Below are 17,884 nucleotides of genomic sequence, written 5' to 3'. Positions count from 1 at the left end.
CTTGAAACGTTTTGTGGTGGAGACCTCTGTGTGACAGGTTTATTCCGGCTCAGAAATCAGAGAGGGCCGTAACACCTTTTCCGATGCTCTGTATACTTTTCATGGCCCTTATGTTCACCTCAAAGGGTGTGATTTTGGCAGGTCCTTTAGTCCTCGGCGACGAAAAACGCGCCACACGATAGTCGCACGCCGAACACGTTACCTCCAGTTTCACTGCAAGGCCGTACTGCTTGTTGGACTTGTTGAGATCGAGCGCAGGCAGCCTGCACTTGCCACACTTCACTTGCGCAAAAAGCTGCTTCAGCACTGCCATGTCCACCACGACAAAGTTAGTGCCCGATTCTGCCTCCTCCGTGTGGGCCAGATCCACTTCAAGGAGATCGAATTTGCACTGCGTTGCCGGCTTAGCATCCATGCCGCGCTTGAACATGTCTGCGTGTTCTGTACGCGTCGCGATCTCCTTTGCCGTGTAAAACCCCGTGTCGAGTCGACGAGACGTGCTGGGACCAGGCCTCGATTCCGGAGCAAGTTCATCAGGCGATGCGGCAGACGACGCTAGCTGCGGCTTCGAACTTTCTTCCTTCGGCATGGTCGAACGTTGGGTAGGCGATGGAACAGGCTGTTCCACTGATCTGTTCCAATCCGTCTTTAAATCCAGATCAGTTCAAGACCTTGCCATCCTGTGGTCACTGCATCGAACATTTCCGCTTACCTTTGCAGCCTGCACAATTCCAAGGTTAGAACACAGTATGAAGCCAATTTCATTCTTACTCTCCCAATTAGGGCTTTTCCATGTCCACTTCTGGTTCTTCCGTTTGCTGAAGAAGGTGTTCATGATTCGTAAGTTATTGCATTCAGCAAACTCGAACTAGTAACTACCCCCTGCTATTCCTTTAAGTGGCGATGATGGGGTCTGTCAATGTCGTTTTGTACTTCTGTGAATACTATACAGGTCTACCATTCTACACGTAAAGTTTTAGGGCATAGCGCACGGGGCATATAAAGAAACGTGAGACTTTGGAATCGAGAAGCTCCTCCCACCGAGAGCGACCGCCATTTTGAAATGCTCATATGACGTCACAGAGGATACGCGGCGGAGCGTTTTCTGCAATGCAGGCTGCAGTATCAAATGACATCTCTTTCTCTCTCTCCCTTTGTGGACGATTAACACAGTGGTTGTCCCTCATGCAGATGTGCTCGATGAAAATATGTTACCGCGCAAAAGCGATGTAGAGTAAGGCATGTTTTCTTCAGCATAAGGCACGGTCACAGTCAGTGGACTGCGTGGTTACCATATTTACTCGCTTAATGCTCACACTTTTTTCGCAGAAAATTGATATGAAGTTGGAGGGTGCGATAATTATGCGGGGAAAATTTTTTAGGAAATGTTTTGGAGTGCTAAAAGCAAATTTAAATAGGTGCGAATTCGGATTCTTAGGCCAGCTATTGTAAATGTAACAGAAACATTACTTTCAAGCATACCTTACCTTTGGTATAAAAGTACAGGGTTGCCAAAAGCATGAATTGCTAAAGCACTTTATTTACCGCGCGCAACCTCATGATCACTCCCCACGTTTCGTGGTATAAAGTTCACAGCCGACCATACAGTTCTACTGTTGATCAGACTTTATCAGAGTCCATGTCGACACTGCAATCTGTCTCCAGTAATGTAACGCAGAACTCGTTGACAGCGAACTACCTACTGGCAGCGTGATTATTGCTGTGCTGTATCGCATACTCGAAAGTTTCAGTTTAAAAGCAGCTATATGGCTTGCATACCCCATCGTGATGTGGCACCAAGAACACGGTAGACGGTAAAACAAACCAAATAGCACGGACGAAACGAAGGAACAATCATGAGCCGCGGAGACTTCTCTCAAAATGGCGACTACTATGAACATCACGGAGGTAAAAAAAAAACAAAATGAGCATAACTATGATGATGATGATGTGCTTGAGTACGCTATCGCCGCTTGGTAGCACACGCACACAACGAGGCCAGCTAGGTCCAGTAGCGCTCCAAAAATGGTGCTTGCCAGTAGCGTCACCAGGGTCACCCGGTGAGGAGGTGCGGCGCACCCCCCGCCCCCAACCTCTGTCCTTGCGATTTAAGCACCGAATTGCAACTTCCTTTCTACCTCCTCTGTGCTTATGGTTTGCGTTGGAGTTCGCTTTGCACCCAATTGTGCAGTGCGAGTGGCATTTTTTTCTTTTTAACACTTATGCGCAGGGAATGTGCCCCACGACTGATAAATATAACAAGGATTTTAAGTGGTAAATGCTACAATGACTATAACGGAGTAGCAATGCAACTCTTTGCATACATATTTAGAGAATATAAAAAAGAATAAGCGAAGAAAACGAGATAACCCGTACAGAAGCGCTTTCCTACGTCTTCCTTGGGTTAGTGCCTTTTACACTGGTTGCACGAATTCAGCGTAAGAATAAGTTTCCAACGTGCAATAAACAACTGCACTTATGCCAGAAATAATGGCTTAGAGGAAAGGAATGGTGAACCCAAACAATGCCAGACTATGCACATTATCACGCGCGCAGGAATATGCATAGGAATGACAAGTGAGAACTAGAGAGGCAAATCTATAACTCAAGGAGAACTGGAACGCACAGCAAATAACTGAAGTCATGAAACAGACAAGCCGTTAATCAGGACCTTTAATGGATATGCCAGAAAACGCGACACCTGCAAAAGTCACAAAGAGCAAATAGTTATGTCTGCCGCATATACGAAATTTCAAAGGCTTGCACGTATCCCTCGAATGCATTCATTAAACAATCAAGAACCGACCGATATACAGTCAACGACCGATTTTTCGGACCCTCTAGGGAACTCAAAAACGTCCGAAAATTCAGGCAGTCCGAAAAAATGAATGTATGCAAAAAACGCACCTTTTTTTATTTTTTTTCTCGTATCTAGAGGGTCAAGGGCGAAGCACCACGCTTCCGAAACACTGCCACAGCATCAGAGAAGTGGCTAAGAAAAGAGGCACTCAAAAGCTCTGTATGCAGCAGACTGCCAGTTTATTATGAATGTGTCGTCAGGGCAGCCGGTGTTATTGCTGCAGTGGCTTGAACTGGCTGATCGTCGTTTGGACGGCGTTCCACTTGCATGCGATCATATTCTCCTCGATCTGAGCAAGGGTCATATCAGCACTGTAGACGGATGAAAGCGTCAACAACGCTCGCGTCAACTCGGCGCTCGTAGGCAGCGCGGGCGTTGGCTCCTCATTTTCAACATCGGAGTCCTCTAATCCTCCACAACCTGACGGACTATTTCTTCGTCAGTTAGTTCTGCGCAGAAGTCGAGCTCTTTGTCCGCGTCAACAAACTGCTCAAAAGTTATTTCCGTGGGTATGGAAACCCCAGCAGAGCGGAGGTCGTTGATCACGTCGTCCATGGGCGGGCACACGTCAATCGCGTCGGTGTTTTCAGGACAGTCCACTGCCTCTGTGGTGAGTACGAAGCCCGCGTGGCGAAAACAGTTGCGAATCGTGTCTTGCCTCACCTTTTTCCATGCGTCCGCAAGCATTCCAACAGCAAACCGACGGTACTGCTTTCCGTGCTTCGATGCCATCGGCGAGGACGACGAAGACGGAGTGGTGGCCATCGCAGGCAAGCGAAATCCTCAAGTTCAGAACAGTGGAGTTCCTTGACAAACGTCGAAGCACCTAGGCCTAGCGTCGCAGAGCACACTTCACACAACAGCGGAACAACACGCCACGCTAGTCAAAATGCGCAACGAAACGACGCCGCCGCCGCTGGCCGCCGCGGCACCTCCAAAAATTGGCGCTGGAAACTCTATGTGGTGAACATAGCCAGTGTGGCCAGACCAAATCGATGTGTGACGGCTAGATTCGGCTAGTTGTGGCTCAAAGTTGTGATATGCTTCGGCTGCAAGTCGATTTCCTTCGCAAGAGCGCTGCGCGAGGAGCCAAAGGACCTTCGAGGACCTTCCGAGGCGTCAAAAAGTCAGAAAAATTGGACGGCGGGGTGTTCGAGCGTCCGAAATTACAGATGTTTTTATACATTGATTCTATGGGGCTCGTGGCGGTGCCGCGAAGATGTCCGAAATATCGGGCATGTCCGAAAATTTGGGCGTCCGAAAAATCAGTCGTTTACAAAAATTTCAACACTTGAGGGGGCACGTGGGGTTCAAATCGCAAAAATTTCGCGAAAAATCAAATTTTAGAAAAGATCATATTCGGAATCTACAAGGCCTGTTCAATCACATTGCAAAAAAATTCCGCTGAACACAGCCTCAAAGTGAGCCTAAAAATTGTTTTTGTGACCTCTGGTAGCAAAAAACTGGCCGAAATATCCGCGGCCAGAGCGCCGATTGCGAAAATTTTTGTACCACTGGAAAGCTTGTTTCACCGTAGTACTCCTCCCGTCGCAGCCACGTGTCTACGACAAAAAATAAACACACAGAAGTAAAAAAACTTGAAGGCCTTGTAGAGCCACTTCTAGGCGCTGATTGGTTGCGCCAGTCACGATGTGCTCAGCACGCTCTCTGAGTGGCTGCTGGAAAGCGCGACATTGCTCGCAGCGTCTGCTCCCGCCTCATTTGCACACGCTTTTATCAACTGCTCGGTAGTTTGTGAATCTACGGCTGCCGTTCTGCATTTTTCGTCATCCCCACGGTTGCGCGAGGCTTCGTCTTTGTGCCAGCGATGCAGTGGCGCGCGGTACAGAAGTATAGGACGAAGTATGTGTGCAGGAAGCACGAACGCAAGCCTCCTATTCAGAAAAAGAAGTGATCGGCGGCAAATCGGACAAAGCGAGGACCGGGTCGGCAAAAACGCTTCTCGATAAGTATCAGCTCACCGTGCGGTCTGTCTGAAAGGCAAAGAAACAGAAGCGGCGGTGGAAGCGATAAGGATATCGCACTTATGTTTCGACGCGGTACGGCTCCAACGAACAGAAGTCTCCAGACGTGCAGAAAGCTCGGCTGATGCAATCGCGCAGCCGCACGGATATGCCCCGATGCACTCGGTGAAGATCACGAAAATATGTCGTGGAAGGCCGATCTGCCCTTGGAATCAATGCTAGGAAGTGAACCCGAAGACCCAGCGCCGTCAACCAATGTCGCAGTGCAGTGCCGACACATGGAAAGTTCCATTTTCGCGACGGCGAACGGGCGCAAGCTCTCGAGTACGACGACGAACGTTTGCGCAACAGGAATAGCACCATTCCATGGCACCTAGGCCCGAAATCGATTCCCAGCAGTTAATCCGAGGTCGTGGCTCCATCGACTAGCCGCGACATCGTGATGCAGTTCTGATACGGAGAAACTTCCATTTTTGCGATGGCGAGCGATGCGCAGCCAGGCTTACGTCAAATGTTTGCCTGACCCGATTCGCACCATTCAGGTGCCTAGAACCGCGTTCTGTGCCCTCGGAAACAACCCAGAAGCAAGCGTGCAGTGCAGCGATACAGTATTTCAATGCAAAGGCATTTTGATGGGCGAAAAGCGGCTGTGCAACTTTAATGTCAGTTTTCTCAAAAGTGCCTTTTGACCCAACTGCCCTGCTTGCAGAAAGCATAGCACAGCAATGGCTTGATGGATTTTCATGAGGTTTGTTGCATTATATTCCTTGGTAATTTCTTTATGCAGTGACATTCCCATATATTCAAAATATTGTGTCATTTTTTTACTTTTTAGCTATTTTGAAGTGGTGAAAATGAGTGCATTATGCAAGCATGGATGTAATGTTCTATGTAAAAAAAAGTCAAGCTGATAAAAATATTTGGGGAATGTCACTGCATGAACCATTCATATGGCTAAAATATAAGGCCAATTATGGGCTTCTACCACGTTTTTTTTGTCATGCCAGGCTTTCTGGAAGGTTGGTAAACAGTAATACAAATATAAATTTTTTAATGCCAAAACTACTGAAAATATCTTAATGAAACTTTTTAATTAGTCTTTCAGCACAGTTTTCAATAAGCATGCCAAGTTTCATTGCTCTACTACAAAAATTAAAGAATTTCACTTCGATCCCCATGTCTCCCCTTAAGGCTAGTTTTTATGTAAATTATAACAAAATTATTACGGTTATTTTAAAAGCGGACATTCACTCAAGGAGTGGCGAAAGTACAATCAAGACCTGACCTATATAAGTAAAATTTTAGTGATACGAATCCTGTTGATACGAATTTCGGGATGATACGAATTCGCGAAGTTCCCCGGCTGGAATACATTGTTTACAATGTGCAAAATTTCGAATGTTCCGATCACTCTCCCTCGCCACTACGAAATCGAGTGCACGAACTGCCGCCGCAACCTTGAGCACTAAGCGATCACCAACCTCTCTGTATGTACGCATCACGAGCAGTTTGCAGTGATGCGTGGTTTGCATATCGTAGATTTCGCGACTGCTATAGTCGCGTGCTGTACGCTTCACGTGCAGTCTGCGACCCCGCTCGGCCGGCGTGTCGCCATCTTTTGTCGTGCTAAGCCTACAAGTAGCTCTAGTCGTGTTGTACGCACTGCTAGAAGACCGTGGAGGCACATGGCGCACGACTTCGCGATTGCATCATGCTGAGTGTGCTGCGAGTGGCGGGCTGTGACCGCGCGACCGTAATACCCTTCTCGGATGTAAACAGCTCTGTGCAACTGTCTTTCCCATGATTCTGCAAACCCATTCTTTTTGTTTTGGTGATACCAATGTTCGGGTGATAGGAATCCTTTCGCAATCCCGTGAGATTCGTATAACCGAGGTTCTATTGTTACAATGTGTTTGAGCACTTAGAAACCCAGGGTGCGCACAGGTGCTTGAAAACCTTGAATACCATTGAATTACGGAAGTCTGTTTTCAAGGCCCTTAAAAACCTAGAATTTATGACTGGTCCTTGAAGATTCTTGAATTCCTTGAATACTAAATTTGAACTGGTGTTTTTCGTCATGAAAACGTTTTTGTTGCTAAACTTTTATTCTTGACTGAGTTCTGAATGAACTGCGGGGAAGTAAACGTATCGATTTTTAGCCTATTTAGCGCATTCTCGTTAGGCGGCTGGCAACACTGCAGTGGGCGCGCGACTTTTTTTTTTTTTTGGCCAGATTCAGCTCAAACTGTGATGCTGTGATAGCCCGTTCCAAAGGGTGCGGCCCCATCGCCATCGCCATTGCGTCGTCCCATCGCTATCGCATCGCCATCACTCACCGAGCTCAACGCTTTTAGATAGGTTTACCGAGCCGTGCGGCCGTGTCTACGCTGGCGTTGCCCTAGTGCTTGCATTTTTGGAATGAGCGTGGCTTCTGGCTGTCAGCGCACGTGATATTTTCATATGTGACACAATGCCCGGAAAGAGCAAGTTTCAGGCTACGTGGCTCCACCATGACGAATACAAGCAGTGGATTGCGCCTGATACAACGAGTCCGCATCGGGCTAAGTGCAAGCTTTGCGGTAAAACTGTGGATGTGACTGCCATGGGTGAATCTGCTTTAAAAAGTCGCATGAAAAGCGGCAAGCATATTGGCGCAATGAAGGTAGCGCAAGGGAGCGTGTTGAAAAGGTACCTGACGCCGGTCGCGGTAGAGCAGTATACTAGCGCGTGTTCCTCGCAGTCGCCAAGCCTAAACGATGCTTGCAAAGCGCACGAGCTTGTCACTGACGCTGAAATTCTTTGGACTCTGAAAGTTGTGACATCCCACTTTTCGTACCAGTCGTCATCCCAAGCAGGGGAGCTATTTCAGCGCATGTTTCCGAACAGTGAAGTGGCAAAGGCGTTTTCTTGTGGTGAGAAGAAATGCGCCTATGTGACGTGTCACGGTCTCAGGCCTTTCTTTCTTTCAGCATTGCAGCGAGAAATAGAACAGTGTGAATTCTATGTCGTACTGTTTGACGAGTCGGCAAATGACTTTCTGCAAAGTAAGCAAATGGATGTGCACGTTAGGTGTTGGGACTCTGCTCACCAAGTGACGACCAGGTATTACACCTCCGTTTTTATGAGGCATTCCACAGCCGATGACATTCAGGAAAAGTTGCTAAGTGCCCTTGAGCCTTTGCCTCTTGCCAAGATTCTTCAGATATCGATGGATGGGCCCAATGTCAATCTGAAGTTCTTCAAAGGTCTTCAAGAGCACTTGCAACAAAACCACCAAGTTCTGTGTGTGGACTTAGGCACTTGTGGGCTACACACAGTGCACAATGCTATAGGGCTGGAGTTTCAGCGACTAAATGGGGACTTGACTGCTTGTGCAATTTTTGAAGGTGCACCAGCACGGAGACAGGACTTTTTGGCAGTTACAGGCCAAGATACCTTTCCTCTTAAGTTTGTCGCCCACCGGTGGGGGAGAATGTTCCTGTAATTGAGAGAGCGTTGCTGTTGTGGTGTGACATGAAAAAGTACATTGAGGCTGCTAGAAAAAAAGAAGTCAACCTGCCAAAATGTGCATCGTTCAATAACTTGTGGGAGTTCTGCTGTGATGCTTTGCTGCCAGCAAAGTTGAATTTTGCCTTATGTGTGGCGATGGCACTGAACCCTTTTCTGGTAGAGTACCAGACAGACAAACCAATGGTTTTTTTCCTTGCAAGGGATTTAGAAACGGTTCTCAGAAAGCTGATGACGAAGTTTTTGAAATGTTCGATCCTGTCTGCCAAAGAGATAGTGGGTCTGCTGAAGATCGACATTGATAATGCCGAGAACCATGTTCCACTTGAAAAGGTGGATATAGGCTACAAAGCAGAGCAAGTTCTCAAGAATTCTAAAGTGAGCTCAAAGGACGTGTTTCAATTCCGGATGGAATGTAAACAGTTTTTGATCAGTGCCAAAAAGAAAGTTCTAGACAGAAGCCCCTTGAAGTTTGCATTTGTTAGGGGCCTTTCTCACTAGACCCACGACAGATGTGCTCGAAGCCAGAGGAATGCCTTGCAGGTTTCAGAAAAGTGTTGGAAAAGTGTTTTATGAAGCTATATTTAATTTTTTTCTGTGCAATAGAAGCAAATCTGCGTAGTGATGTTTTTTTTCTTTGGGGAATAAATATTTCAGACGTTTTGAGAGCACTGTTTGAAGATCTTTGACATGGAAAAAAAAATTAAGCCCTCAAAGGGGGCCTTGAAAATCCTCCTATGGGGGCTTGAAATTCCTTGAATATCCTTGAATTTTTTTCTTTGCCACCTGTACGAACCCTGAAACCACTTTTATTCATGGAAGTTGTAACAAAAAGAAATCGCGGTTATATTTAAAGCAAATTTTCACGGAGTGTAAAGAAAAATCGAAACTCAAATCAAAATTTTGCTTTCCTGGCTTCCAGAACTGCAAAACTGCTGATCACTTGATTAAAATCGGTGCTTTCTATCAGCTCACTTTCAATTGATAATAATGCCAGATTTGATAGCCTTAACTGACCCATTGTAGGTCTCAAATAGTATTCTATTAGTTTCAGCATCGAAAAAGCTCTCACACGATGTCACAGACACACATATCGTTAGAAATAGCTACGGCCCTAATGACAGGTTGGAAAGGGAGTCTACAAAATCCCACTCTGTAGTGAATGTCAAGAAGTCCAGTGCTGCCCAACTGTTGGTCACTTCGAGGGCAAATCCGGCTGCTTTGAGGTGTCTCCTCATCCTAGGAATTTCGATAAGGAGAGTGGTGTCAGACAGTCCATGATAGAATTCGGTAAGTTTCGGAATAGAAACTTTGAGCTATTTCTCAGTTGAATAAAGGTTTGCTTCCACAGGTCCAAGCAGAGTTGGCACATCTTGAATCACTTTTGCATCTTTTGCAGAGCTCGGTGTAAAATCTATCAATGCTCTCCAGCATCGCCCTCTTATTTTCTTCCTGCAACGAAAATTCCGAATCTCTAGCGTGACACGCCTCTCAACTGCAATTCCAAGTTGATTGCATTTTATGAGCGCCTGCTCAACAGCATTTTCCACTAGGCTGCCACGTTCCTTTTCGAGAAAAAGCTTTAGGGCCTCAAACTTTGCTACTACTTTACCAAGGGATAGTCCTTTTGTCTGCAAATACAGTTACGCAGCATTGATTTCATAAAATACTGAACAGCACGGTGCAAATAACACAGGTGCCCTCCTCATTTTTTTTTCTAGTCAGCGCGTAGTGATCAAACTTGCCATCTCCTGAGGAACAGGCATTGCGTGCCTTTCGGCATTTTGAAAGTGTGAGGCAGATATGTGACAGGGCTGAGGAGCGAGAAAGGTACAGGAAATGAATAAGACAAAATACAAAAGACTGCTGGAGAGATGCTCCCAGGGGGTCCTAGCTTGGGAAAGGAGAGTGAGGTGCACATAAGAGGTGATGTGGCAGCACAGACGCCGCCGGGTGTCTAACGCTCCCGCGCAGCCGCCGATGGGTGTCTTCTAACACGCTCCCGCGCAGGGTTTCCCGATGGGTATCAGGTTAATTCTGGTCTTTCCAGGATACACGCACGTACATAGGCCCTGTCCAAGGTTAAAATGGCGTGGTGTCTAGCATAATTTAAGTAATGTTTTCAAGTGCTCCTCACAACAGAATAATTCGTTCTACGAAAAGATCACACTTGTCATTCAGTGTCTCCACCAATGTGCGCCTTTTCGTGTCTTTACACAAAATTTATTTTGCCCCCCAGCCCTTCCCCCATCTAACTGCTGCACCCCGCCTGAGCGTTGCACCCAGTTCGGACCCCCCCCCCTCCCCGTGACGCCACTGGCGCTTGCTTACTACTAGCAGACTATTCTTGCAGTGGTAATATTGTTGGTCGTGCGATGATTATGAGAGGAAAAAAAATTCTAATTTTTGATGCCCAATGAGGGGGGGTTTGAGCAATACGCAAGTGCGAGCATTATGTGAGTAAATACGGTAGGTCTCTTAGCTTATCGACACACTGATATGTCACATATTACACTGGCAATGATGCCAGCACGAGCAAGGGTCGCCTATCACTGTAGTGTAAAGTTTTCGGGTTTCACCTATCACCGCAGCGTGAGGTTTTCGGCTCTGCGACGGTCGCTTGATCTGTTTTTGTCGGATCAGAGGCAGAGCAAGAACTTGACACCCGATGAGTAAACGGCTTGAACAGCTGCACTTGTCTGTAGCCTAACTGGATTAGAAAAGGGAAAACAAATGGCTACACTTTAAATGTTCCCCCTTCTCATCAGCAATGACCTTGGCCAGAAATGTTAGTCGGCGCTGCACTGCCAGCCCATCCCACGACGAGTAGACCTAGCGCGACTACACGAGCTTCGGGACTAGAGTTTTGCCGATTACGGAGCACGCATTCACAAGCTTTAGTGGTTGCATGTGGCCATCAAGTGTAGTTCTGGCAATAGTGACCCCAAATCGACGACTGCGCACATCACAATGTGCACACATTGAGCGGGAAGCGTCGATGGGATCCTGTCTGGTGAATGCAGCCGGCAGCTGTCGGCGCCGCTTGTGGGTTTAAACAAGCACACTGGGAGCGTAGTCGTAATCCGTCAATCGGCGCATTTCTGCGGGAGTTTAGAGCTCACACACTAATACTAAATGGTGTATGTTTACTGTGTTTACGGTGAAGCGCTCACGAGATGTCATTTGGCTGGGGTGTCTGTCGCAGTCGCACACGCGCGGCTGGGGGGGCGGCGAGACAGACAGCGGCAGATGGGAGGCTCTTGTTCAGTGTGGGCAGTGAAGCGCATTCAAATCGCGTTGGGTTTTGTGCTTACGGGACTGAAGTGGCGGTGGCGGCGCATGCTTTCATGTGCTGGCCGTGGCCAGACTGAACATAGTTTTGTAAAAAAAAAATGCTCTACCTACCGAAAATAATTCAGTTTGACTAACACGCTCATATAAAAGCAAGTCAAGGGGTACCGCTTCGTTCAAAAGTTTTGTCTGCTTTTCTAGTGTTGCAAGGTATGCTCTCTCGTCAAGAGCGATGGGCAGTATAGCTCAGCAATCAGCAACACAGCTCTAACTTCGCCCTTTTTCGCAGTGCACACCGTAGAAGGAAACGTTAGACGTGCGTCTTTTTATATGCGGGAGCGTTTTGTTACTATATAAGCTAATTCTCATAATGTAAGAAAAATATGCTTATGATTGCATACTTAATTACAGCATGAGGCCATCGATTTCGGCCTCCTCGACAATCTCTAAACGAAATCCAAAACAAATCCGAGGATCACCAAGGTCGCATATTATACTGAATGCTTGTCAAAGAAGACAGAATATGGGCATAAAACATTGTACTGAAGAAAAAAAAAACTCAATAACCACCATCCACAGCGTGCATGCAACAGCGCAGCGGACACTGCGAATAGCAGACGACGTGAGGATGAGATCTCGTGAGTTCAGTGGCTATCGGCTGCCAGACCAGAAAGTTGCCTTCGATATTAACAATGCAAATTCATTTTAAATCTATCTACAGCACCGAATGAGTTCAAATTTGGAGGATTTATAATTTAGTGTGTGTGGAGTGAAACGCAATAATCAGTTTATGCTCAAATGTTAGCTGTCATGACCCCTTTAACCAATGCCATAGTCACCCACTGCCCGGTCTCCAGCTTGCTTCTGCTTACCTTGGCATTGAAGTCGCCCATCAGTACGGTATACTGTTTTTACTTTCCCCATTGCCGATCCTGCATCTTCGTAGTAGCTTTCTACTGAGTGGTCAATATGACATGTAGCCATGTATGCTTGTACACCCTTCAGTTTATACTGCTTATTAGGCCTAACTTTGATGCCCTTCATCCTCTCATTAATGCTATAGATTTCATCTATATTACCAGCTATATCCTTATTATTAAAAAACCTACTTCTAGCTCTCGTCTCTACAGTAAACCTCGGTAACACATGTCTGCCCTTCAGTACAGTATATGCCTCGTTTCGCCTCCTAACATCACTAAGCTCTCACATCTCATCTCACTCCCTCATTCCTCTAACAGTACTGCTAAATTAGCCTCACTAGCTAGGGTTCTAGCGTTAAGCGTTGCCAGGGTCAGTTTGCAATGGCAGCCTGTCCAGAGCCAGAGATTCTTAGCGCCCTTTTGCTGCGTTGCAAGTCTGACCGCCACCGTGGTCACTTGCTATGCAGCCACTGGGGACTGAGGGTCGGGGGTTAATCAGACTATTCGTAGAATGTTGTGGCCAATTACTGCACCAGGGTGGCCAAATTCTGTTCTGGTGTGCATTTCTCGAGGTGTTCCTCGGCATCAGGTCGCACCCTTTTTTTTAATCTGGTGGAGAATTGCACAGCACCGGGATTCAAACTACACTCATTTTGCACGTGGGGTGAACATTCTTCCTCTATGCCACCACTGCTCACCTGGTGGTAAAGCTATTTAAAAGAAACACTTGCTGTTGGTATTTTCTTTTAAAGAGAAATAAATTTGCCTCACGATCCTAGGTAGTGCGCATGCGCCAATGTCATTTCGTGGGAAGTCGTCACCGTGGCCAGACGCACCTTACTGTAACAGATATTTACCAAAATGTCTTTACTATAGGTGAAGTGGGGCTTCAGTTTCAGAGCCCAGTAGGAATGCGTGCTGCATGTCTCTTTGTTACTTTGCTTTGCTCTTCAAGGTCTTGCTTGTTGTCACGAACGAGCAAAGCTTCAGAATAGCTTGAATTGAGATCTTTCGAACGAGATCAGAATGATACCAGTGGAGTGTCTATTTCATGACCTCAATTTTAAACGGCCATGCATGCAGATTGGAGACTTCAGAATGCTGTATAACATATAAGTTAGGTGGCATTTCTTCGACCAGACTCCACATCGCATTTGGATGACACAGGCCGCTCGTCACATACCTGCATCAGAGCTGTTCGCTCGTCACATACCTGCATCAGAGCTGTTTGTTGTCGAGAAGTTCACTGGTGACCTGATGCTGTGCAAATTATACTTAGGTTATGAAGTCAGTCTTGCCTAGCACAAACGACGTAGACGGTCGTGGTAGATGGAAGGGAAGCAGGCTTCATTTTATTTTGAAGGCGTCTCATAGCCAGAGTCACTTTGGGACGTTAAACCCCATAAACCCCATTTTATTTGGGGAAGGTTGAGTGCCAAAGTGTCAGGTGTCTATGGTGGGGACAACACATTCTGGAAATTTACGGTTTTGCATCACTGTAGGATGAAGACTTGCAGCCATGTAATAAGAATGGGAACTGCTGGACTGAACCTTGTGCACAGACATGAAACTGAAGGCGGCCACTGGTAGACAAGAAATGCACACTGACTTGATCACATACTTCAGCACCTTTTTTGTGGACGTGCTCTCGAGTTGCACAAAAGGGGCAGCATAAAAGAGGGCTGTGGTGACCACTTACCACCACATTTACGGTGACTGATGCAACACCGCATATCGTGCTCATGCTCGCATATCTGACAAAAATCTTCAAGGGTCGCACTTGTTCAAGAGTTAAACAAAAGCATGAAGATTTGGTGCATTCATATTATGCTGTTGGGACACATTGATTGGATTTGGGGGATTTTTTTTGTTTCAACTTGTTAAAAGGTAAAAATTTTTGTTTTTTCTCAACCAAACTATTGATCATATTGTAACTTTTTACCAACAATATCTCTGCTTCTATGAGTACTGTATAAGTATAATTTTACTCTGTGTGCCACGAGCATAAACGCCATGACAGCGGAAAGACATTAATATTTCTCTGGTCAGTTTTACAGAATACTGTTTTTTCTGAGTGACTAGACACCTCTTCATTAGCCAAGTCTTTCACATGCTGTAACTTTAATTGTGCTGGAAAATAATTCTTCCCTGTTGTGGAAAAATTTTATTCTACATTGTTTTTTTTTTTCATATGATAGGCAGGTCAAATTTCTGATCTGGCATTTGCACATAGTATTTGCATTTTTGCGTTGTCACTGGCAATATCGTATTTACATGACAGTAGTGCGTTTTCTTTATTTTTGTTAAAAACCGTTTTGCCGAGAAGAACACACTTTGTATAATATTAGGTACAAAAGCCTGAATGCAATGCAAATTATTTTCTTTTTGCTGCTCGCCAAGACAGCTCCACTACCAGGCTCTTGAGTTACCAGGAGAAACCAACTTTATGGCATTGTTGGGACCGTAAAACAAATTGGTGGAAAAAAAGGCTATGATTAAAGGCCGGAAAGTGGTGCTGTCCACCAATGGTGCAATGATGCATCAGGCTTCACAGCAGAAACAGCTTTGGACATGTGAGGTCTGTGCGACACATTACATTGTGTTAGATCAGATCAGTTCCTGGTTCAAGTTTCGATTTCACTTTATAATCGTAATAATTTTTCTTTTTCTTCCTGGTGCAATTTCCCCCGTCACATTATATTCATTGTTGCATTATTGATGTCTAATTATGGCCCAGATGGTTGAGTTAACTCTGCTCGCCAGGGACCTGTGAAAGGAAATGGGCATCTAATTGGACTGGAGCCCTGTCTTGTCTGATCTGCCTTGCTGCCTTGTTCTTTCTCTGTTTCACTTTTTCAACTTTGCATCTCTGGAATAAAGCACTTTTGTGTTCAGATTGGCTAGTCAACTTTTGGCGCGCAGAAGTGTGTCATCAGAGGTTGAGTCCAAAGTTATTCAAAGACTTTTGCAGCCTGCCACTGGTCGCTGGGATTACTGCCCACTTAACATATTCTGTGGAAATGTGTGCTGATGCACCAGATGTTTTTTTTTATTTCCCCATGCAGATCTGTTCCGAGTCTATATTGGCAAGGACCCACTGGCGTCACGAAGACTCAAGATGGTCTGTGCTCACCTCTCTGCCCATCTTCACTCTATACGACTGCGGCGCAAGTCAGCTGCGCAACGACTAAGTGCACATTGAAGTGGCACAGACAACTGGAATCCAGTAGAACGTGCCTTTGTGCCAAAGGGATTCTGAGATGTTATTTCGAACAGCGTTTTTTTTTTGTTTATTCTCTACATGGGATGTCACTGGCCCTTATTTGCCTTACGAAAGGACGATAAGGGCTGAGAATGTTTAGTATAGACTACAGTGATTTGCTGATTAGCCAAGTATGGGGCAGACGGGGTGCATTTATTTGTTCACTCAGGTTTTATGAGCAAATTGAGGAATCTAGAGTTATAAGCTAAAGAAGCTTCGTTTTGACATCACAAATAGCTCATGTTTTTGTTGCTCTATGTTGCGAATGGTTGTATTCCTGGATAAGTGTCACCCATAGTACAACTGTGTTCTAGGATCGAATGCTGTCAGCTGTCATCCTCCATTGTTTAAGCTGTTGACAGCACTCCATTTTCATTACATCCGTCATATGGTGCACAACCAAAGAATGAAAACCAGTGGAATCGCATAATAGGCAGCATGTGGCTGAGATGTACTGTTATTGTAGTTTCCTCGTCAGCAGAGGTTTCACCTTTAAATCGCTATTTGGGAGGTGTTTTTAGCAGTTTATAAATTGAAGGGTACTAATTTCAATGCCACCTTGCTTACAAGATTTTTAAGTGAAGTGTCTCACTAGCTTCTCGCTGTTTTGGTTTCAGCCATAATTTTCAGTTCTCACGATCTTTTTTGAAATGCTGGTGGCCATTTACACAGTTCAAATAAATACTAAACATGGGGGGTCATGAAATTTAGGTCACACACATTGCCTTTTTGTATGCATTAAAATGACCGTGAATGTCATCACTGTTTTTAGTCCATATTATTCCCTTTCTTGCGTGCTTCCAATGTGTTTAGTGCCTGGGTGATTGAATGCTCTTGAGGCACATGTTACCAGTTGCACTATCACCATATTGGGTTCATAATGCCGAATACCAAGTTATACGTTCAAATCGTAAGTGCTGTCAGTGTTGAACCTACTCTCAAATGGAAGTTTTTATGTTTACTTTTAATCGACAGTATTGTAATGTTCTTACTGCCAGCATGTCTTTTTTTTCTTTTTGGCTGATGAATCTATACAGTAGTGAGCTTTAATTACTCTGTTATGTATATACTGTATAAATGTGTGTATGGGCCGCACCCAAAATTTCCAGGACACGCTTGGGAATAGCCTTCAAAACGCACACACACATGAGCTTCCAGATGCCACCCATAGATGGCGCCTGAATTCGCGGGTCATCATTCATATTTTCTCTGCTGCGAGCTTCCGCAATCCATATCAGTATCACCAGCTGGGGCCACACCAGCTTTGTTTTGCAGCAGTCAAAGGGACATGAGAGTGGTAGTGTGGTTGTCATTGTGGCACGCCTTAGTTGCGGCTTTTGTGGGCTCTGCTGTATTGTGAATGGCCGTCGCATGTTGCCATTCTAACACGATGGGCAAGCATATTGGTAGCTACACGGTAGGCTTTAAACTGAAAGTAGCAGAGTTTGCCCTCGAACACAAGCGTGCAGCAGGCAGAAAATTTGATGTGCATGTGAAGTGCGTTCGAAGATAGTGCATCCAGAAGGATGTTTTGAAGAACACCAGCTACAAAAGGTGTGCTCTTTGAGGCAAGCCATGCAAACAGTTTAGACTGGACTGAAGACGGCGACTTGTGGGGTGAACGTGCACCAGAGCACAGCACCAGCTCAGAGTTGGAAGACCCCATGGTGATTGAATGGTAAATAACGCCGCACACTCACTGATTGGTTTGTTTTTACTTAAAAATTTTTTCTTATGTGGCGTGTATGGGCTGCACGCTGAAAGTTAGCGGGGAGTTGACTGAGATAGCCTATTCTCCATGGGAGTGGGACAAAAACCTGTCACCTTCGCTTTCCTGCCTTGCCTTTCCTGTGGGGCCACAAAATATATAGCCCCTAAAGTTTAGTGAAATAGTAAGATGCGAGTGTGCAGGCTCAAAATCCTGAGTTGAAAGGGTGATGCGTGTGGCTAGCATCTGCCTAACACACCGTTTCTACGTATATTCTAATGCTGCCTGCTGTTGGCTGTGGCTTTTTCGAGAAAGACATCAGCATATATTGTATTTAAGTTTTGGCGTATA

General features: G+C 45.7%; 1 protein-coding gene across 2 annotated transcripts in view; it reads left to right on the top strand.

Annotated features, from left to right (window-relative positions):
- LOC146182912 (uncharacterized) overlaps positions 1–16,584 on the top strand; it is a 93,152-nt gene extending 76,568 nt beyond the window's left edge. For both annotated transcript variants that reach the window (XM_084608971.1, XM_084608972.1), the window contains exon 8: positions 15,629–16,584. In XM_084608971.1, the coding sequence (XP_084465097.1) occupies positions 15,629–15,765 (137 nt within the window). In that variant the 3' untranslated portion in view covers positions 15,766–16,584. The remainder of the gene's footprint in view (positions 1–15,628) is intronic.
- The last annotated feature ends 1,300 nt before the right edge of the window (positions 16,585–17,884 follow it).

Source organism: Amblyomma maculatum, chromosome 7 (genome assembly GCF_055883805.1).
Source record: "Amblyomma maculatum isolate TAMU_Amacu chromosome 7, ASM5588380v1, whole genome shotgun sequence".
Taxonomy (NCBI): domain Eukaryota; kingdom Metazoa; phylum Arthropoda; class Arachnida; order Ixodida; family Ixodidae; genus Amblyomma; species Amblyomma maculatum.
The sequence above is the reverse complement of the archived record's forward strand: the minus strand, read 5'-3'. Positions and strand labels throughout refer to the sequence as shown.